Here is a 22,290-nt window from a genome sequence, read left to right as displayed (position 1 = left end):
TATAGCCCAGGCTGTCCTGGAACTCACTTTGTAGACCAGGCTGGCCTCGAACTCAGAAATCCGCCTGCCTCTGCCTCCCGAGTGCTGGGATTAAAGGTGGCGCCACCACGCCCGGCCCATACACACATTTACTTACAGTTCTCTTAGGAATTTTCATGCAGTGACTGCAGAACTCAAGCTAGATGAACAGATGTCTCTGCTCTTGCATGGGTTCCTCTGTTTCGTTTGCCCTCCAAGTCACTGTCAAGAGGGACTTCCGTGCTTAATGTTAACTGTAATTATAAATGTGAGTGGGCCCTGAAAAATCAGCGTGAAATCAAACGGGTATGTGTAAGAATATCTGCAGTTTCAGCCTCAGAAAAGGAATGGAGGCGTTTTCTTAGCCAAATGACCAAACTTAGAGTCACCAGTAAGAAGGCCATGAACTCCCTTGTGCATGGAGGACATAACAGGCTTACATAGGATTCTTCTAAATGCCCTGAGTCTAGTCACACTGAGACAAGCCCCAAATTAATTGGCTTGTGGGGACTGGTTTTTGGTTTGTTTGTAGTTGTACACAAAAATGTTTAAGGGTGAAGATTCAGTATCTGCAGCTAAAGTCCTACAGGACACAAATGGATAGAAACAGTAGCAAGAAGGAAATCATGACAACTGTTACTGAAGAATGGAAATGTGTCTTCTGTTCTGTTCTGTTTCCCTGTTTGTTCTGGAGATTGACATTCTACACACACACACACACACACACACACACACACAGGCCAAGTCTCCTTCAACTAAGTCGTTATTTAGGTAGGTACAGTGTCACCTGTGACACTGTGCCTTTCAGAATACAACTTAGGAGCCTAGGCATGGGACTTCTGAGCTAGTCTTACTGTTCTGTTCTTAACAGGGTTAGCCTCCAGTGTTTTTAGAAATGTGTTAATTTCTTTCAGTAGTTAATATTAGAGGGGAAGATGTGTTCATACAAAACTGGAAATGAGTCCATTGTAAATCTGTAAATACTGTTTAAGAGTTTATCAGGGTCTCAGAACGGTCCAGCTTCTGTCCTTTCTTCCACACTTTCTGGGCCATGTCCCCATGGTTAACACAGTCCCCCCCCCCCCTTCCTGTAATAGTGTTGCTAGAAGTTACAGTACAGGTAGCTGAGGAGAGCAGGTGACATCACAGGAGCCGCAACAGCTTTAGAGCAAGGGGATGATGCTGAGAATATGGCTCATGCCTATAGAGAGGGAGGGTGAAGAAGATGCTAAGTTCAGCAAGGACTAGATAAGACCCTGTATCAGTGCACATGCGCATTCTGGGTTGGTGAGAACTTCAGTTAGAAGGCAAATAGTAGCTTGGCTGCTGTGGTTTGTTTGTTTGTTTTACAACTATCTGCTCTCCAGGAAGTTCAAGTTGCCAAACAAGGATAAAGGACTTGCTTGTTCTAGGTTTACCCTGTTGTAGTGCATCTGGTAGCTGTGAGGCATTGTCTTGGCCTTGACTTGAGAGCTCTTCTCTTCTCTCTTTGGTTGCAAGCTGTTTGCAGTTATTAAGAAGCCTTTGATAAACTGTCACATAGCCATATGGCTTAGGGCAAATCCTGATACATCCTTGAGTACAAGTTTACCCTGTAAAGCAATAATGTTGGTGGAAGTAAACAACATTATTTAGATGTCTACTAGTCAGACAGGTTGGGAAACACATTTGCACTTAATGCCTGTGCTAGCAGGAAAGTGTGCACCAAGGGCAGCCCTCAAGGAGGTGACTGGCATTTCAGCAAGAAGGTAGTAGGGTCTTGTGATTGGTTAGGGTTCAAAGAAGCAGGAGTGCCTGTCTGGAGGTGGGATCATTATACTAACTAGTAAGTTCTAGGCCAGCCAAGGCACACAGTGCAATCTTGTCTCAAGAAATACAATAAAATAAAATAAAAATAGAGATTTAGTCCAAGATAAGGAAAGCCAAACTAAGACTACCATGATGTTATTGGGTAATACAGTTTTATGGGAACACTTGTATATGGTCTCTGAGAAAATGCGTAGTGCCTGAGGTCTAAGCTCTAAGAGATGAGAGCTCCGCCAAAGCCACACTTTGTGAAGAAGTGTCTCTCATAGCTGGGATGCTTAGTGGTCCATGGTTTCTGTTTGTGCTTAAACAAACTTATTTTGTCTCATCAGCCACAGCTGGTGTAGGCATTCTGTAAGATCATGTATCAACCTGGTTGTACCAACCACATGGGCTTTAGCCAGTTCCCAGGTTTGGAGCTGCTTTTCCTTCTCAGCCATCGGCTGGTAAGAGTTTCATGTATAAAACACAGCCTGACATAGAACATGTTAAAGGTGCAGGTTTCCTTAGGGCATCCTACTGTCAGTTACCAGAGAAAAAGCATATGCCCTTTGGTTGGAATCCGGGTTCCGGAGACTTTTCACAAGCACACTGTGAACATTACCATTTTTCAAAATGCAGAGCTGGAGGCCAAACCTGGAGTCTGCTACATACTGGGCATGCCTCCTACCTGGGAGCTACACCTTCGCCCATGGCGAACATTTCATTTCGATAGTGGTTTCTAGTGATGAATGTCTGAGAGCAGCATCCATGGAGATGCTTTGCCTTGTACGTTTAAGAAGGGCCGGAGATGTATATTTTACCAATTCCCAGGTGGTTGTGTGTGTGTGCTGCCGGAGGGAGCACTCCCTGGTATTTTGTGTGTGTGCTGCCGGAGGGAGCACTCCCTGGTGTTGTGTGTGTGTGCTGCTGGAGGGAGCACTCCCTGGTGTTTTGTGTGTGTGCTGCCGGAGGGAGCACTCCCTGGTGTTTTGTGTGTGTGCTGCCGGAGGGAGCACTCCCTGGTNGGAGGGAGCACTCCCTGGTGTTTTGTGTGTGTGCTGCCGGAGGGAGCACTCCCTGGTGTTGTGTGTGTGCTGCCAGAGGGAGCACTCCTGGGTGGCATTGATGTCCTAGGTAGGAAGTAAGAGTTGCATGCTTCTGTCCAGATGTTTAGCTACTGGTCTGTTTTATTTCTGACTCCATGCCACTCTCGCATATCTAACTTCCCAGGCTAAGGCTTCCCATCTTCTCGGGGAGCTTTTATTATTATATACAGATAGATGTTAGAGTGGTTAAGTTTTACATTAGAAAAAAAAAAGGAGATCTTGGTCATTGTAGGGTACAGATGACAACATGGTATTGTCCTTTTATCAGTGGAAATGATTTATTTCTGAGATCTTAGACAATTTTACCACCAGCTTAATGTCACCTCTACCACAATTAAATGTACAGTCTGTTAGGTCTGTCTCTGGGCTCTATCAGTCTGATAGTCTTATCCCCAAAGTGCCTTGGATTCTATAGCTCTAGAGTAATTGCTCAAATCCTTGCTGTCTTCTAGAGAAAGTCTTCTCCCATTCCCAACAGACAGATGGCTGTGTGCTAACCCCTAGCTTAAATAATCATGCATAACTGAATCTAGGCCTGAGAATAAAGTTTCTCAAGGAAACATTAAAAAAAAAAAAATAGTGATTGGGGAGGTTGCTCTGGATAAAGCATATGCTGTGCATGTAGGAAGATCTGAATTCAAATCTGTATTATATACAAAAAAAAGCTGGATGCACAGGATGTGTGCTTGTAGCCCCAGCATTGGGGGACAGAGATGAATGGATATTGAAAGCTTGCTACCTAGACCAGAAAGTGAGCTTCCAGTCCAACGAGAGATCTTGTCTCGGTGGAATGAGGTAGAGAGTAAGTAGTACAGGAAGATATGGAGTATCCTGTCCTGGTCCTTCCACAGGAACTAGCATGGGCAGGTGCGTGCGCATGCACGCACACACAGCGTGAAGAGGGTGGGAGAGACAGCTCGGCTTAAAAGCATTTGCTCAAAAATCATGAGAACCAGAGTTCAGTTTCCAGTACCACAAGCCAGGTGACATAGCAGGCCCAAGCTAGAAAAGTCACTGGTGCCGCGCGCCCCGACCTCCATCCCGCAGAGGTGGGGCAAAGACGACACTTATGCCAAGGCAGGGTTTGAGCAGCTTCCACAGCTTCCCTCTGCAGCTTCCTTTATTCTCTCTACAGCTCACCCCAGCTCTCTACAGCAGTTCAGCTTCAGCTTCTGCCTCTCAGCTTCTCTTATTCTGGGATCGCCCAATTTATCCCCTTCTGCCCTCTGCACTCATCTCTCATCACTCATCATCCAATCAGCATTCAGCACGCTCTATAAGTGAGCCATGCACGCAGACAGGGTGGGTGTTGATAGGTCAGCGACTCAATATCATGCTGCTTGACGCCATACGTCAGGAGGGCAGCGCGTAATCACTCAGGTGTGCATAATCAGGTTTTTGGTAATCAAGCAGGGAATCATGGGGCTTGCACAAGGCCACAGCCACGGCCACACCTGCTTCCCACAACTGCGGCTTGTGGGCTTCCAGCTTAAGAGAGAACATGGAGCCCCAGGATCAGGGGTGAGACTCTGCCTCAAAGAAGAGGCAGGGTGATTGAGATTACTAGAGGGTCTTCTAGGTCCCTCATGCTCACACAAGCGCATATACGCTATATACGACCGCATACACTTAGATACGGGATCAGGAGTTGTAGAGAAAGAGATGTTGGTTATATGCCAAGAAATAAAGCAAAAATTAAAAAGTGAGAAAACAACAATTATGGTAACTCTTATGGCACGTCCCAGTCAGTGTGTGGGTTATTGGTTCTGAGTTGGTACTGATTTCAGGAGACCTCAAGAAGCGTTATGGCATGCATGTCTGCATGCATAGAAATCATTAAAAAATGGAAACGCTAGCCAATACTTTTTAGTCAAGTCATTTTAAATTTCGTTCAGATTTGGCACACTACTTTATTCAGAAGTATTTATTTCTACACATTTTTATCCACAGCGGAATAATTACAGTGACCATTAACAAGCATTTTTCTATAACACAGCTGTAGTTTACAGACTTGTCTAAAATGAAAAAAAAAAATGGTTTTTTCAGTAGTATTTCTTCTGTAGTGTTAAGATTTACCCCTGAATATTTTGTTTGCTTCCTTAGAGAGGCAAGCATTCATCTAAGTGCCGGTTGATTGCGAAATGTTATATTCAAATCTGGATTCTTCAACGGTATGACTTCAGACAGCCGTCTGGTTCCATTGGCTGATTCCCTGTGTTAGAATATTTTTTTGTTAATAGTGTAAGTGTGGACACATGTGCCGTGGCTCACATGTGGAAGCCAAAAGACCATTCACTGTGGGCTCGGGAGTGAGTCCAGCTTGCCAGGCCTGTGGCATGTGTGGCAAGTGCTTCTTATTCCATGAGCCATCTTGATGGCCCAAGTCTTATTTTAGGAAAACAATTTTTAGTATCCACTGATGTTCATTATGAAAAATCCAATCTTGTCATTGGCCTTGACTTCCAATTTCCTACACTCTGTAATTCTAATTCTGCGATTGTGGCAGCAATGTGTCAAAAAGGAAGTCTTGGTTATTTGACTCATATGGCAAGTTAACTTCAGAAACCAACTGCAAATATTTTGAGAAGACATGGAAGCTGCTATGGTGGAATGAATAGGTACGAGCCTTCATAGACTGTTAGAATGCTTGGCTATAGGGAGTGGTACTGTTAATGAGGGGGTGTGGCCTTGTTGGAGAAAGTGTGTTGGAGGAAGTGGAGGTGGGCTTTGAGGTCTAGTATGACAGCCTGCAGATCAAGATGTAGAACTCTCAGCTCCTCCAGCACCATGTCTGCCTGAAAGCTGCCATGCTCACAATGGACTAAATCTCTAAAACTGTCAGGCATCTCCAGTTAAATGTTTTTCTTGATAAGAGTTGTGGTCACCTTGTCTTCCTAACACCGGAACCCTAAGACAGCTGCTGTGCTGTCCCATTTAGCAGTCACTAAATGTGGTCAAGTGTTTGAGAAGAATTTAGTTTATGCAAAAGAATTGGATTCCAATTTGTTGCCATAATCCTCAATGCATTCATAGTTAGGACTTAACATTTTGTCCCAAGAAAAATCAGGGGAAGCAGCACCTTTGACATGTTCCATGGAAGAGGGAAAGCCTACCATTGGGTCTGATCTGTCAGGGGACCTAAAAGAGCCACCCCTAACTGCAGCTGGCTGGGCCCAAGGAGAATGCCTGCTTCAGGGACAACTAATTTATGTGGAAATACCCCCGTTACTCCAGGGACATGCTTAGTGCCTAGACGAAATCCTTAAAGCACAAATGTTAGATTTATGAATATGTGATTAGCCTTTAAGGTGCTTGTTTTCATGAGATAAATCAGAACTCCACAGGATGCTACACCAAACATTTTCTTCCCACAACAACTGGGAAATATGTGGTAGGTCAGTTATTGCAACTGCTAAAGGCACATGGTGGAATTGTAATTACTCAGAAGCAAAAATACTTAGTGAAGAGTTCAAACTTGTGTTGCATTTATTTAAATTCGGAGATTGTATTGATTTCATGAAATTGGGAAATGTTTAACATTAGCTTTAAGAGGAAAGGAACTCATTGCTAAGGGAGGCTCAAGGACAGAGTGCTCTCTTAGCATGCCTGAGGACCCGGGTTCAATTCCCAGCAGTGTGGGGGTGGGGGACACACAGAATGTATACAGAACAAGATGCAAAAAAAGAGATTGCTGTTTCTCAAAAGGTCCATTTCAGCCTCCGAGGATGAAGTGAGATAGGCCGGGTGTGAGGCTCGCCAGCCACCATACTTCTGGATATAGCAGCCAGGGTACCCTTGTGCTCTAGAAGAGACTGAAGTGCTACTTCATGCCAGTTACCCACTCCCTCTGTGTAATTACTAAGCTTTTATATCTAGTGACCGACCAGTGACAGGACTCTCCTACCCCACTTTGGGGGTTGGTGTGAGGGATGATTTCAGACTATATGCAATGTCAGAGAACCATATTTGGGAAGTCACCACTTCTTAAAAATGCTTAGCAAGAGGGCATTTTGGGTGTTCTTGAGGGTTAAGGAGAGTCTACATGAGTGAACACAGACGTGCACACTAAGGCAAATTATATTCATACATAACTTTAAAAAGGTAGTCAAATATCCAGCTGTTTTATTTGCATTTGGGGGTTGGAGGGTCAGATAAAAACGTCAGGGGATGTGGCTGAGAGCAGTGTGTGTGTGTGTGTGGGGGGGGGGGTAGCTTACTGTGGACCCAGAAAAGATGATGCAGGTGACAGTGCACTTGTCGCAGGATTAGTCTTGTGCCAGGCACTGTTCTTTGTTCTGGCCCCAGCAGTAAAGGAGGACTGGGGACAGAGACCTGCCATAGCACAGCATTGTAGGGCTTGGTGTGTGCAGTATTCCCAAGAACCTTCTAAACTGGATGACAGCTGGGAGAGTCTTCTAAAGTATGGAGAAATCCCAACAGAATAGTGAAGCTCCTCTGTGGTTTGTTTGCAAACCACCTGTGACTGTCATGGGGACAGCGTACTTTTAATAAATATGGATTATAGAAATGGGTAGAAAGACTATATATAGGGCTGCCTAACCAAACCTTTGGTTTTGAGTTCAAAAAAGTCCCCCAAAGCAAACCAGAATTCTGAGGAGCAAATACATCAGCCTGTTACGTTGTTACTAAATGGTCTTTTTAAGTCTTTTATTTCATAGCAGAGTATTCACATTGATTTCAAACTTCGAAAAAAAAAAATGCTGAAAATAACTTGAGAAGGGAAAGCTGGCCTAAGCGATTGTAGTCTTTCAAAGCAATTAAAAAAACAAAATCAAGCCACAAATCTTTGGAAAAGACTTAATGATTATGCAGTCTCCTTCAGACAGTTGGGTCTTCGAGTCTGTTCCCCTTACGATCTTGAGGCCTGGCATTAGCAGCACACTGGTTTGGTTTTATACCTGCAAATAAAAGCTATCCATCCTCCCCTACCATTACCATACTTGTGTCATTGTGGAAGCTTGCCCGCCTCAGCACGGACTAGCATTGGAGACTGCACTCTTCCGTTTTCCTGACCCTTGGCACCTGTGGCAGCATGTTTAATGTAACTCTCCCACAAACCTGAGACTATCACAAGAGCTGGAGCCTATGGAGGACTGGATCATCCAGTTTGCTTAGAAATAGTGTTCCACACGCTTGCTCTGGAGGTCAGTCACCCCAGCGCCCCTTGTCCACCAGGCATCAGTGAATACCAATTCACTGGAGGATTCTCCTGAGGCGTAGGCCCATACTTTTGTTCTCAAAACATCTTCCCCCAAGATCATCCACACCTTTGGTTTATCAGTGTGTCAATCTTATGGTTATTAGTCCCATCATTTCTTGAAAGACCCACAAAGGCAATTTACATCATGTGTTTTTAATATTATCTTAGTTTGAACATTCTCAAGTTATATACAAAGATCAAAGCCAGGCACTTCCACTCTGTAGAGCTGGCATTTTTATATGGCGACTGGAGCTGCAGAGTGGCTGTTCGTTCTTACGTGTCTTGGTTTAATGAATGCACGGCTTTAACAAATCCACATTCCGGGTGTTTTCTGAGCAGCATGGACAAAAGCTGACGACAACTGTGCACCCCGCTGTTTAGTTCTGTGCTCCCGCCAGTCTCTAACATGGTTTGATCTATGCTGGGCATATTTAATTCATCTAGCATTCTCTCGGCTGACGGCACATGCTTCCTTCTCGCTCACCTCAGAAACACGCATCCTCAGACTTCATTGAGAAACTCCAGATTGAGACAGGCTGGGATGTGGATGGAGTCCATGGTCAGAGCAGATGGGTTATATGGAAACAGAACGGGGAACACGTGCTTGGAGTCCAGCAGTAGCTGCTGAGGGTCGTTCCTCTCTTGTAGCTGAGCCTGTGGGGGGAAGAAGACAATGTAAGGATTTAGAACTATCTAAAAATCGCCAGCTTCAGTAATGTCACAGTGAGGAGCATCTGTCATGGAAAAATTTCTAAGATGACATGGGAGGACTGTGGAGTCAGGACAGTGTGGGCTCCCTGTATCCCCGAGGCAAGCTGTGACTTAGGTTGTTGGAGCTAATCAAGTGCCTTTTCCATTCTGACATGGTTGTAATGCTTCCATCTAAGGGAAAAGGTGAAACTCTATCTTAGGTGCAAATTCCAAGGGAGGACTGTCATGGCATGGGTAATGGACCAGATGCTAGAGCAGTAGTTCTCAACCTTCCTAATGCTGTGACCTTTTAATACAGTTCCTCGTGGTGACCCCCCAGCTGTAAAATTATTTTTGCTGCTACTTCATAACTAATTGTGCTACTGTTGTGAATCATAACATAAATATCTGTGTTTTCTGATAGTCTTAGGCAACTCCTGTTAAAGGGCTGGGCAGCTTCCCCAAAAGGGGTTGTGACCCATAGACTGAGAACTGCTGGTCTATAGGCAGACTCCCTGCTCTGAACAAGTAGCCAAGCCTTCCAAAGTCTTAATTTTGTCATATTCAGAATGGAACATCATAGACAGTGCCGAGGAGTCGGGCAGTGTAGGATCAGCCCCTCCCTAGAAAAAGATACTGAGTTTGAAAGAGTGATGTTAACTATTTCAAAACTCCTGCTTAGAGACTTGATTATAACCATCCTTCAATGGAGAGAGAAAGAGGCTGATCTTTGTGAGCACTTGGGTGAGCCTGCATCTATGCCCCATTCCTCAGCCTCAAGTGTGGCCCTGGTGGGAGAAGCCCACAGTCCTGGATTGGCTGGGTAGTGCCAGGGAAAGCAGTGGGGCCTGACCTCTAGCCATCTGAGCCTGTGCTCTTCGGTTCTTCTGCCGGATCCAGCATGGATACTTGTCTTGGGTAAGGTTTCTCTCAGGGTCTGGTGACTTGTCTTAGGTCCATCATTAGGATATTTAGAAAGGACAATTCCTCTCCACCCCCCTTTCCGAAGCCAGATGTTTTAAGAAAAATATAATAAACAAAATGAAATTCACTAAAGGAATTCCACAGCGGAGTTGGGCAGGTAGAAGGGAGACGGGTGAGCTAGAAGATGAATTAGTAGAGCCAGGTATGGTGCTACGCGTCCTACAGTGGCAGCCCTGGAGAAGCAGAAGAAGTGTGTGTAGGGGGGTGGGGGGTGGGGGGTGGGGGGCAGTCAGAATTCAAAGGCATTCTCAGCTGCATTGCAAGTTTGAGGTCAACCTGGACTATGTAAGACCCTGACTAAAAACAGACAAACAAAAAGAGCTTTAGAGTTCAGGGAGCAAAGTATCAACAACATGCATACTATAGAAGTCCCAAAGGAAAGGAGGGAAAGGGGCAGAAAGTCATTTAAATCAAAGGAAACCACCCCAAACCCAATTGGCAGTGTATATGAGCCCATCCGAGCTCAATGAACTTTGAGCAGGATAAACTCACACACGGAGCCGTGCAAACTGGCAAAGCCCAAAGATGGGGAATCTTAAAAGGAGCCACAGAGTCATACATTTGTTCCAAAGTATCCTGAAATGGGAGTAACTGACTGGTTGTTCACCTGAAGCCATGGACCTTGGGAAGCAACAGGAAGACACACAGCACAAAAGGAAACCACAAACGCACACAAAAACATCTGGCAAAGTTTCCTCCAAGGACAAAGGAATATTTATGTCATTTCTGGAGACAAAGACATAGATATTTGAGAAGAGCTTCAACTCATCATGAATAGTGATAGACAGAAGCACAGTTAGAAATGGAGCCTACAGATCTCTCACGCCCACACTGGCAGAACTGAAGGGAGGAGCTGCTTTTCATCAACAGCCGGGCACTTCCATCTCACACTGATGATGTAGTGCTGTAGGGCGAGATCAGTAAACAGAAGGACTCTTTAGCATGGACGTTAGACCACTGGGGGCATGAAGGACCCTGGACCTTGCTCTGTCTTGAGCAGTAAACAGGTGTTCTCTGCCTACTGTGCCACGGTTAAGTACCGTGGAGCCTCAGACTCAAAGAGCAAGGTTGGGCACCATGGACTAAAATATCTGAACAAAAATGAACCTTTTTCCTTGCATGCCGATTACCTCAGGGACTGACAGATAGCTAAATCACACACATTCAGTCTCCGGGGGGGATGGAGAGAGTGCTTGCCTAACAGGCTATGAGGATCAAGAGTCGATTATTCAGTACACGGAGTTCAGTTGCTGGCAGCTACTGTATTTGTCACCGGCATTAATTTTGCAATATCCTGCTTTGTTCTTCCTACCTGGGAATTAACTATTAACTGTTGAGCTATGAGCTCCAGACAGGAACTGAACTTGTAACATGAGCCCCTGAACTGCAGGAGTGTCGCCAAGAGGGAGAGCCATAAATCCTCATTAGGAAAATACAGATCATGCCCTATCAGTTTGAGACACACAAAAAATGGGTTGTTTTGGTTTTTTTTTTTATCTCTTTGAGACAAGACATTATTGTTTCAAATAGTGACAATATCTTGATATAGTACAATTTTCGAGAGTTCCAATGTTACCCAATTTTTGAGCTCATATTAGCTCAGTACCTAAGCAGCTGGCTTCCACCACTGTAGTTTGAAGGGCACCTTTACTGTTATGCTTAAGCCTTGAAATAGGCTGAGACCTGCAAGGACCAACAGCCCTTTACTACGAGGTAGAAGGCGAGCCACTAGAGTGCAGGACTGTGAAGAAGTGGATTCCCAAGGACTCAAATCTCAGATTGTTCTCATTTTGTTCAGTCACCAGGACGATGACAGAAAGTGCTGCTTAAGCCTCCAGATGTCTGCCACAAACAGCTCATATTCTGGCATCTGAAGAGCGGTTCCATGAATTCAAAGTAGTACAGAGAGTTTGACAGAACGGTGGGATACGACAGGGAGAGAAGCTCGATGGGGAGGTACGGCTATTTATGGAGGAAGAAGCAACGAGTTTCACTAAACCAAGTACCAGTGGTGGCTCTGGTGGCACTGGGCATGGTCTCTGGCATCGTGGGCTCTACTGTTTAAAAGCCCTGAAAAATACCCACTTAATTTTTGACAAAGGAGGCAAAATATATAGTCTGGGGGGCGGGGGGAAAGATACCTCATTTAACAAATGGTGCTAAGAAAACTGGATTTCTTATCTGCAGAAAGTCAAATTAGATTTGTAACTTTCACCTTGTATAAAATCAACTTAAAATGGATCTCAAACCTTAATTTTAAACCCCAAACCCTGAAACTTTTAGAAGAAAACACAAGATATTGGCATAGGCAAAGCATGTTCCACCGGAACGCCAGCAGGATGGGAGCCAGGCTCAGCACCAAGAGGTGGACTCCATGAAAAGAAACCTTCTGTACAGCAGAGGAAGCAATGTGCCTCACTAACGGAAGGGCAGCAGGGCTTCACCAACTACACTTAAGCAAGGAATAAATAGCCAAGTCACAAACAAGTAGAACTGCCAGCCACAAATGGGCCACACACTGAATACGCATCTTCCACGAAAAAGTAGCCAAGAGCTATTTTAAAAATGGGTTTTACGCCCACCATCCCCAGGGTCATGCAAATTAAAACTGCTCCGACATACTATCTTACCCTGGTTAGAATGGCCATCATCAAGAACTCAGAAAAAAGGATGTGGAGAGAAGAGCACCCTCTGCACTGTTGGAAGGGGTGCAAATCAAGATAGACTCTATGGAAATCAGTTTGGAGAGTTCTCAAAAACAAAGAAATAGAGCTACCATATGACTCTGCTATTTCACTCCTGGGAATATACCCAGAGAATCTCCATTCCCTACTACTGAGATATTTATACCCCATTTTTATTATTTACTCACTATAGCAAAGAATTGGACCTATTTGTCCACAGACAGATAAATGGATAATGAAAATTTGGTTATATATATATATATATATATATATATATATATATGTAAAATGGAATATTACTCAGCACTAAAAAAATGCTTAAAAGATTCAGGAAAGCTGGGCAGTGGTGGCACATGCCTTTAATCCCAGCACTTGGGAGGCAGAGGCAGGCAGATTTCTGAGTTCGAGGCCAGCCTGGTCTACAGAATGGGTTCCTGGATAGCCGGGGCTACACAGAGAAACCCTGTCTTGGGGGGGGGGAGATTCAGGAAAATGGATGGATTTCGAATGTATAATATTACATGAGGTCACAATCTCAAAAATAAAAGAAACCACATGTTCTTTCTCATGCAGAATCTAGTCAAGAACACATTCATCTTTGTAAACAAAGGCACCTGCACACACAGTCTAACATGAAGAAGAGAGAACAGGAAAGGGTGAGGAAGGACGGAGTGCTGGTAGTGGACACAAGCTATGAGAGAGAGGAGAGAGCTAGTTTTACATCTCATTCTGTCATGGGTTTTGGGGTGGTAGACGAGTACATATGAGATATTCAATACTGAGAGTGTAAATTCCAAAGTCAAGATTCACATCTTCCATTCCGAATGCAAATTCTAACTGTATGTGAGCTCACTAAGTTTTACAGATTTGGGGTCTGGTTTATTTATCTGTACATTTTAAAAGTAATTAAGGTCATAAAATGAAAACAAACAAACAAACAAAAAATCAAAAGCCTTGAGGAAATTGTAGAAGATTTAGGGGTGAATATAAAAATGGGGCCGATTAAAGAGGTTGAAGGACAGACAGCACAAGGCACACACAGGTGACAGAAACTCAGACAGTACGTGGTGTCACAGAGAACCCCTGTGAGCCCCCAGGTGGGTTAATAGCTCTCAAGCTTCCGTTATACAAGTTTTAATATTAAAGTGTTTCAATGGATATGTGAAAACCACACATATTTATGAGTTACTATGAAATGCTCAGTAATCCAGGTGTGTGTTTAAACATGTATACCGTATCCCAGTATGCAGGCAATGGTATGTCTAACAAGCAGCTCTGACTGCTGGTCACAAGATCAAGTGGGGTGAGGGGCTGACTGCTCACCAGTACTGCCTAGCACTGCATAGGACAAAACAAGCCATGGCTAGCAAAAACTAGTTTTGACAGGACTGCCATATTTTCTGGCACTGTTTAACCCTCACCCTCCGGGATGGTTTTTCTATGCCTTTCGCCCCTTAGGCCCGCAGATGGCTTGGCATATATCAGTTAACTTAGGACTGAACTCCCTTCTTGCAAACGGTGCTGTTTATAGTTATAGTGAATTATGGTTCTCTCTCACATGGCTCAGGTTCACTTCTTGAACCTGGGCTTCTGCTTGAGTTGCTTTTCAGCCCTTCACAAAAGTCAGCAGTGGGTCGGGGTGTGTCACAGCTTCTCTTCTATCTCTGCATCTAGGAGCTGGCTATGCCCTCCTCCTAGCCTACGCTCCCACTCGGCACCCTCCCTCCCTCCCTCCCTCCCTCCCTTTGGTGAATCCCTTGTGTGGGTGAGCTGGCCTGCTCTGAGGGCTTATGTTTAGCGTGCCCTGGCACTTCCCCCTGCCCTTGAGACAACCGCCACCTTTAGTCTGACTTGGCATCTGTCCCTTGACCTCTGTCATCTCTACTCAAATACCAGGCTAGAGTTCATTTATTCTTTTCCATGGGTCTTTTCAGAGCCAGGGCACTCTTAAATCTCTAGATCTCTTCTAAATCTTGGAATAAAACCCCAGCCTTACAAAGGAGAGCAGCATTCTCTACCAAGCTCTTGATCTCTGGGGGTTCTTTAATGGTTTTGATAAATACCCCCATTTCCCCAGACTCCTCTTCTGGTCATGCTCCCCTACTTCCTATCCTTGGCTCACACTGACTAATACAATGTGAATGTCTGTGTATTCCCTCCATGCAACTGTCAGAGTCCTGCTTTGTGAGTTACTACTGTAGCCAGCTCCTGTCAGCCACTGTCACACAAGGCGGCCCTCCTCTGGACCCAAGCCTCCTTGGGCTCAGCTTGAGAAAGCTCAAATTTAAGTTAAAAGCTCACACCTCAAGAAGGATCTAAATATACAGCTGCTTGATATGTTTCTTCCTGCCTTTTCCCAAGGGTAAATACTGTAATTATCAGGGGTGAGATTTAAGAGTTCAGATTGCAGTCTAGAGAGCAGAACATCCTTAGTTCCACATGGGTGGGGCTCCCTTGTTAATTCCACCTAGTGTCTTGATTTAGCAAGGTGTTCCTGGCAATCGAGGCACTTCAGTCTAAAAGCTGTGAAGCAAGAATAAGGCCATCCGGGCTGGCGAGGTGGCTCAGCAGGTAAGACCGCTGACCGCTCTTCTGAAGGTCCTGAGTTCAAATCCCAGCAACCACATGGTGACTCACAACCACCCATAAGGAGATCTGATGCCCTCTTCTGGTGCATCTGAAGTCAACTACAGTGTACTTATACATAATAATAAATCTTTAAAAAAAAAGAAAGAACAAGGCCATCCATCTGCATGTGTGTAGTCATCGGTTACTATGGACACTAAGTTCCTGTGTGTGCAGTCAATATTACTGTGGTTGCTAAGGTTTCCATTCGTTTAAGCAGCAAGCCTACAAATGCAAGGTTTTCTACACAGTGTAGCCAGCGTTTGTAAAGAGGTTAAACCCCACATTTTCCATGCCCTTTAGCTTTTGACTAAGACTTTATAAAATTAACCCTGGAGGACTCACCTGGATCGTCCGTATGAAGGACACTGTGACCCGTTCCTCAAATTCATTCAAGGGAGTGTAGAGGTTTAAAATCTTGACAATCTGTTGAATGAAAGCAAAGTTCAGTACAGAACTAGACAAACTGAGGACAATTTTGACTTTTAAAACTCTGGACAGACCCTTCAAGGTGTGTGGTCAGGCCACCATTTATGGTGCATTTCTACCCATGGCTGACCCTGTAAGGCGTGAGCTCCTGTCTGATGCTCATGTCCTCAATGCCCACCCTTTCCCTAGGCTTGGTGGCTTATATATGAGTTCAGAAAACTCCTATCTGTAAGCCCCAGGCTCTTTCCTGCCAGTAACTTAAGGTTCTTCAGGAGAGAACCAGGGGTCTTGTATGAGAGAGGGCTTTCTTAACTGCACCTAACCACCATCTTCCACCCTCTTCCTTAAGAAAAATCATTTACAAGTGAGAGTTTTCTTCTTAACTAGACACAGACTAGTTAAGCGCCCATCAACTGTTTTGGTGTGAGTATCTTACTGCGTGCAAGGCCAGGGACACGCAATAAGTAAGCTAACAGAAGTGAGACATTTACTGGGGGCGGGGAGCTGAGAAACTAAGAACGTGCAGTTCCTAAGAGTTTGCAGGTTCGTCTCAGGAGTTGGGAGGGAAGAGGAACACGTGCCCTTCGCCTTACTGAGTTTGGTTGGTTGCAAAGGTATTTGTTGGAAAAAATATGCAATTGACTGGGAGAGTCTAATTCCCATTTACTGGTATCTGTGGCCAATTTCTAAGAAGCTGTGATCAAAGACAAGATCTAGGGCTTATCTCTTTATAGACTAGTCATATGTCTACAATCAAATTATACTATATAAATACAATTATGGGGAGAGGAATTTAAAATATTTAAGTACCTTTAGATTGCTAAGGCTTCATTTAAAACTGATATACATGGAGTCTTAAAATATGGCCAAATAAAAATTACAGTTGTAAAGACAATATGTAAAGAAAGCAGTCAGCTTCATGTTGACAGATTCAGAAAAAAAAAATTCTAGGTAAGGAGCTATCTGGAATTGTTTTATAAAAGTTGTGACATGAAAGCCAGGCATGGTGGCACACGCCTTTAATCCCAGCACTCAGGAGGCAGAGGCAGGCGGATTTCTGAGTTTGAGGCCAGCCTGGTCTACAAAGTGAGTTCCAGGACAGCCAGGGCTACACAGAGAAACCCTGTCTCGAGAACCAAAAAAAAAAAAAAAAAAAATTCATTGAAAAAGTTGTGACATGAGGTAAACAAGGTGGCTCATTGGGTGAGGGCTCCGGCAACCATGGCTGGTTATCTGAGGTCAGTCCCAGAGCCCACATAGTAGAAGAGAGAACCACCTCCTCCCAGTCAATCTCTGACCTACACACACACACACACACACACACACACACACACACACACACACACATCATAGCACATGTGAACACACACATGTAATTTTGAGAAGTTGTTATCAAGGTTTGTGGGTCTTGTAACTTAGCACACAAGAAGGATCAGAAAGGGGCTGGAGAGAAGGTGGCTCAGTGGTTAAGAGCACTGACTGCTCTTCCAGAGGTTCTGCGTTCAATTCCCAACAACCACATGGTGGCTCACAACCATCTGTAATGGGATCTGATGCCCTCTTCTGGTGTGTCTGAAGACAGCGACAGTATACTCATTTATATAAAATAAATAATTAAAAAAAAAAAAAAGAAGGATCAGAAAATTACAAGGAACTGATGTTAGGTTTTACAACCAAAGTGACCTCTGGTTCATCTTATCAGTTGCAGATCTGAACTGTGTCACCAGGGCTGGAAGCACACCCCTTAGAAAACTGCAGGCAAGAACAGACCAGAAGGGCCAGCCCTGGTCTTGACCCGCCGTACCTGCTGGGTGCTGAGGGAGGTGCACAGCGAGCAGATGGCCTCAGCATCCTCGTGGGTTTTCTTCTTCAGCTGGAGGAGCTGGGCTGCCTGGATCAGGGGCTCCATGGTCTGAACTGCTCCACTCTGGTGAAGGTTTTTGCCCCGAAGCCACTCTTCCAGTTGACTTATGTTGTACCTTAGCCAAGGCAAAAGGAAGCCGTGTTAAGTCTTAATTCTTGGGGTTGCCATGGAGGGGGGAGGGGGCAGTGCAGGTGACAGTGCCCTCACTTCAATGCTCTCACTTCAGTCATCTCATGTGGTTACAAGCTTGCAAAGTGGGGTAAGGGAGATAGCTCAGTTTGTAAAATGTTTGCCTTGCAAGCAAGAGGGCCTGAGGTTGATTCCGAGACCCACACACACACATAACATGCACACACACACAGCATGCACACACCACACACTAAACAACAAAACCACAAATGCGCCGAGGTGGTGCACAGTTGTAATCTAGGTGCTGGGCTGAGGCGGGGGAGACCAGCTTTGCTGGCCAGCCAGCCTAGACAGCTTTGGTAAGTTCCCGGCCAGTGAGAGCTTGTTGTTTGTGTGTTTGTTTAAAGGTGCATGTTTGAATTGTCCTCTAGCCTCCACATATTCACCCACATGTGTATACACCACTACTCCTATATGCATACACATGTTACAAAAAAAAAAAAACAAACAACCCAGCAAAGCGCCTAGCATTCAGTAGCTATATACTGAGTGAAGAATGAATAATTGAATGCACGTTTAAAATTAAGCAAAGAAGAAATACCTAATGTGTCTATATAGATTAACAGAGAGGGAAGTATTAAACATTCCGAATTACAATTTGTATTTAATTTACAGCCATTCATATTTCCTTGACAGCCTTGATAACTCTGAGTTCATCCATCTTTCTCACTGGTCTGGCCACACTGCACTAGTCTTAATGAAAAGGTGTCTGCCTGAGCATCCCTTAAGCTGGCTCGAGCATCACTTAGTAAGGAAGTGAAGCATGTTGAGTCATACAGTGTGGGAAGGGCTACCAGTTAGCTGTGGATTTCACCTTGAAGGCAGCTGTCCTGTGTTCTGATCCCAGTGTGTGTTGGGGCTCTCGGTCTCTGTTGGGGAGTGGTTCTAATGCTTCTCTTTATTTGGCTCCCCAAATCACATGGGAATCTGGTGTGCAGATGCTGAGGGTCCCTGTCCCCAATTGGTTTTTGATTGGTCAATAAGGTTGCTAACAGCCAATGGCTGGGCAGGGAGATAAAGGTGGGACTTTCAGATTTCTGGGACAAGGGAAGGAGGGGCAGCCATGATGGGAATGCAGAGAGATATCAGACTTAAGAGCTGTAGGAGAGACTTGTAAGAATCGGGGAAAAATGGCCCCAGGGGCTACTCCCCCGATTGGGTCTGGAGAACCAGAGGTGAAATACAGATTTAGCAAGTATTAACTCAGGAATATCAGAGGGAAGCATGTTAGCTACATGGAGATTCAGGAGTGGCCCAGCCATTGAACAGTTAAGACATATCAAAATATAAAGGTTACATGTGTGTATGTATGTGTGTGTGCATGTGTGTGCGTGTGTTCATTTGAGAATCCAGAGAGCTCTGGCGGGCAGTGAAGAGTGCACACGTGCCGAGAGCTTGGAGCAGGTTAACAGATGACCACTCCGGGTCTCTGTGTGCTGGCGCGTGTGCCCCTCTCACCTGAGTTGCATGCCTGTACTCCAGGAGCAGGCGTCTTTCCGCAGGAGTAGGTTGTTAAGAGTCACAGCGTTGATCATGTAGAAGAGTTGTTTGAACACCTGCAGGATAATCTCAGGGTCCAGGCCCTGGTCACACAGGACTGTGTGGAAAGAATTCATCTGGCGGACGATGGCCTCCAGGCAATACGAATTCTCTCCATCCACCATGCTGGAGGAGCGCTTCCGGTAACCAGTTGGCCTCACACCAGACAGCCCCTGGATACTCTCATTTTCCAACATGGCAGAAACTGGAAGGAAGACATGATTAGAAGCTTATATGTTGCCCTCAAAACTCTCCTGTTATACCACTCAGGTCAACAAAGCCATTCAGATATGCATGGGGCCAACATATGTAGGGATTCAATACATTTGGCAAAATCGGTGGATTTCCATAAACCCACCATATTCAAAATGTCTTGTAAAACCAAAAAAAAAAAAAAAAAAGCCATGGTGGATTTCCAAACTAGGGAACATAATGTTACTTAAACTCATGGGTGGTTGGACAAAAATAATGGACATGTACTAGCTGTACCCCGTACTACCTCTGTCAAATATCCAAAGTTTAAGAACTGAGCCAACTCTGGTAGGGTTGGTTCTAGGCCAGGCACCAACTATAACTATCAGGTTAGTTGCTTCAACATCCTTATTCAATAGCATTTAACTGTGCACCTGGTTATGGCCAGGACCTCTTCCTTTCAGCCAGCAGCCCTCTGGGGCACTGCCCACTTTACCAATGAGCAAGCAGAAGCATAAAGAAGCTGTATAATTTGGCTACAGGAATGCAGTTAGGAAGAGGCAGCACCAGGATTTGAACCCAGGTCTTACTTGGGAACTGGTGCAATCAACCATAATTAGTCTAAGTTTTGAAATATATCCAGCTCGATGTATCAGTTCTTCTTCTATGTGGGAAGGACCTTAAAAGAAAACTCGGCAGGATGGAAGATTTGGTCTGAAACTTTTCCCAGGAACTATCCTGGATTGCTCCTGCTGGGAATTCACTCAGCCTGTTTGTGTTGTGAGCATCTAGAGATGCCATTACACAGGTCCAGGTTTAACTTCTCCCCCAGCCTTCATGGAGCACCGAGTGGCAAACATGTGTCACTCTACTGTCACAATGCAGCTGTTCTTTCCATTCTGATGTCATGGTCCACACTCAAGTGCACTCATTGCTGTGTACAAAGTAAGTAAATAGGATTGCCCTGTGCTTCCTATAGCTTGATCCATAAGCACCTCACTGGCAAGAAGAGGCTGTCTTCATTGTTTGCACTCACACCATTATATAGCTTGTGAAAATTACTACAGGGAAAAAAACCATTAAGGAGCCGGGCGTGGTGACACACGCCTTTAATCCCAGCACTCTGGAGGTAGAGGCAGGTGGATTTCTGAGTTCGAGGCCAGCCTGGTCTACAGAGTGAGTTCCAGGACAGCCAAGGCTACACAGAGAATCCTTGTCTCGAAAACCAAACCAAACCAAACCAAAACAAACAAACAAACAAACAAACAAAAAAACAAAAAACCATTAAGGGAAGCCACCTCACTCTGCTGGCATTGTGCTTTATAGTAAGTATGCTGTTGAAAATTCCCCAAGTCTTAAGCACAATGTGTACTACTTCGTGCCTTACCCAGGAAGGCTCTGGCCTGGAGGCCACAGCAAGTCATACTTGGTTCCCAAAAGGCAAGGTAAACTTGCCACAACCCCCCCTCTCTTCCAGACCCCGAGATGTGTGCAGCTCCAGCTTACCTATCATAGGCTGTAGCAAGCCCTCGGCAATTTTAATGAGCTGCTGATAGATCTGAATGGAAAGATCGCTTAGCACCTGGCGGTATTCAGTGAGGTCAAAGTTCTTGAGACAGTGCTCATTCTGCTTCGCAGTGTTCTGCGTCATGAAACCCTGAAGAGGAAAGGTGTGTGTCAGTTACCTTCTGGGGGCTCCCGGGCTCTGTATACCTCCTGGGCTTGGGCACTTTAACAACTCCCTACTTGCAGGGCTCCACACTCGGGCCTTCCCTACACCTGTAACACTCTAGACAACACGAGGCCTTTGGGATGGCCCTGGATCTTGGAGAAGTGGAAATCTCATGAGTACCCAAAATCAGAAAAAATTAATGGAGGGATTCGAGCTTTCTGGATGCTTATCTGGTGTTATCTGCATTCCGAGTTCCCTAAAATCTTAGGCGACACAGGGCCTTATAGGAATATGACATAGGCCAGGTTCTGTTTGGAGGAGACATCTACAGACTCTTGTCATTTTATCAGTTAATGGATGGGCAGCAGTGGTAGGGAGGGCACCATCCTCTTAGCCAGCTGTACTAGGATGAACACGTAATCTGGATCAAGTACTGACATCACAAGGATGCCTGCAGCCAAGGTTTCTTTATTTTTATCTTTTTTTTTTTTTTTTTTATTTTGAGATGGTCTTGCTGTATCATTTAGGTTGTTCTCAAACTTGGATTATTTCTACCACGGCCTCCCAACTGCTGGGGTTGAAGGCATGAGCCTGAGCCTCTTGTCAAGGTCCTTTTTATTCAGGTCAAGAGGGATTAACAGCAGCCAAAAAGATTGGAACTGTCAAAGAGGTAGCCATCCCTTAACCCGTGGCCCTCTCAAATTACAGAGCAATTTTTAATAAGAAAATGGGCAGAAGCAGGAAGGACTGTGACTGCTAAGAGATGGGGGTCCTTCGCTGCTCCTTGCTGTTTAAGACAGAAGGCACTGGGGAAACTAGACTGTGTACTGTACACCATGAAGCTGAAGATACTGCACCACAGCATGGCAGGTTGTAATCCCCCAGTGAGAGGAATGCGAGTTCTAGATAAAGCTGGCCTGAAAAGGTCCAGAGTGGAACACGAAATGACAGCCTCAGGTCATTGAATCAAATCAAGCTGGAAGCAAGAAGCTGGCCTTCGGGGACTGGAGAGATGGCTCAGGGGTTAAGAGCACTGACTGCTCTACCAAAGGTCCTGAGTTCTAATCCCAGCAACCACATGGTAGCTCACAGCCATCCTTAATGAGATCTGATGCCCTCTTCTGGAGTATCTGAAGACAGTTACAGTGTACTTATATATAATAAATAAATAAATCTTTAAAAAAAAAAAAAGCTGACCCTCGACACCAGTTTGTACCATGCGGTTCTGTATAGGGGTACTTCTCTTCTGGTGACATCTTTATTCTGAAGTAGACAGAGCCCAAGAGACA

The 22,290-nt window shown here is 44.9% G+C and overlaps 1 protein-coding gene across 4 annotated transcripts in view; it reads right to left on the bottom strand.

Moving 5' to 3' along the window:
* Positions 1-8,270: 8,270 nt before the first annotated feature.
* Myo5b (myosin VB) overlaps positions 8,271-22,290 on the bottom strand; it is a 295,975-nt gene continuing 281,955 nt past the window's right edge. For all 4 annotated transcript variants that reach the window (XM_029547256.1, XM_029547258.1, XM_029547257.1 and 1 more), the window contains 5 exons: positions 20,836-20,986; positions 19,057-19,342; positions 17,350-17,524; positions 15,462-15,542; positions 8,271-8,787 (listed from right to left, as the gene is read on the bottom strand). In XM_029547256.1, the coding sequence (XP_029403116.1) occupies positions 8,635-8,787; positions 15,462-15,542; positions 17,350-17,524; positions 19,057-19,342; positions 20,836-20,986 (846 nt within the window). In that variant the 3' untranslated portion in view covers positions 8,271-8,634. The remainder of the gene's footprint in view (positions 8,788-15,461; positions 15,543-17,349; positions 17,525-19,056; positions 19,343-20,835; positions 20,987-22,290) is intronic.

The sequence above is a fragment of the Mus pahari genome, chromosome 15, assembly GCF_900095145.1.
Source record: "Mus pahari chromosome 15, PAHARI_EIJ_v1.1, whole genome shotgun sequence".
Classification (NCBI taxonomy): Eukaryota; Metazoa; Chordata; class Mammalia; order Rodentia; family Muridae; genus Mus; species Mus pahari.
This window is presented reverse-complemented; position numbering and strand designations above follow the sequence as displayed.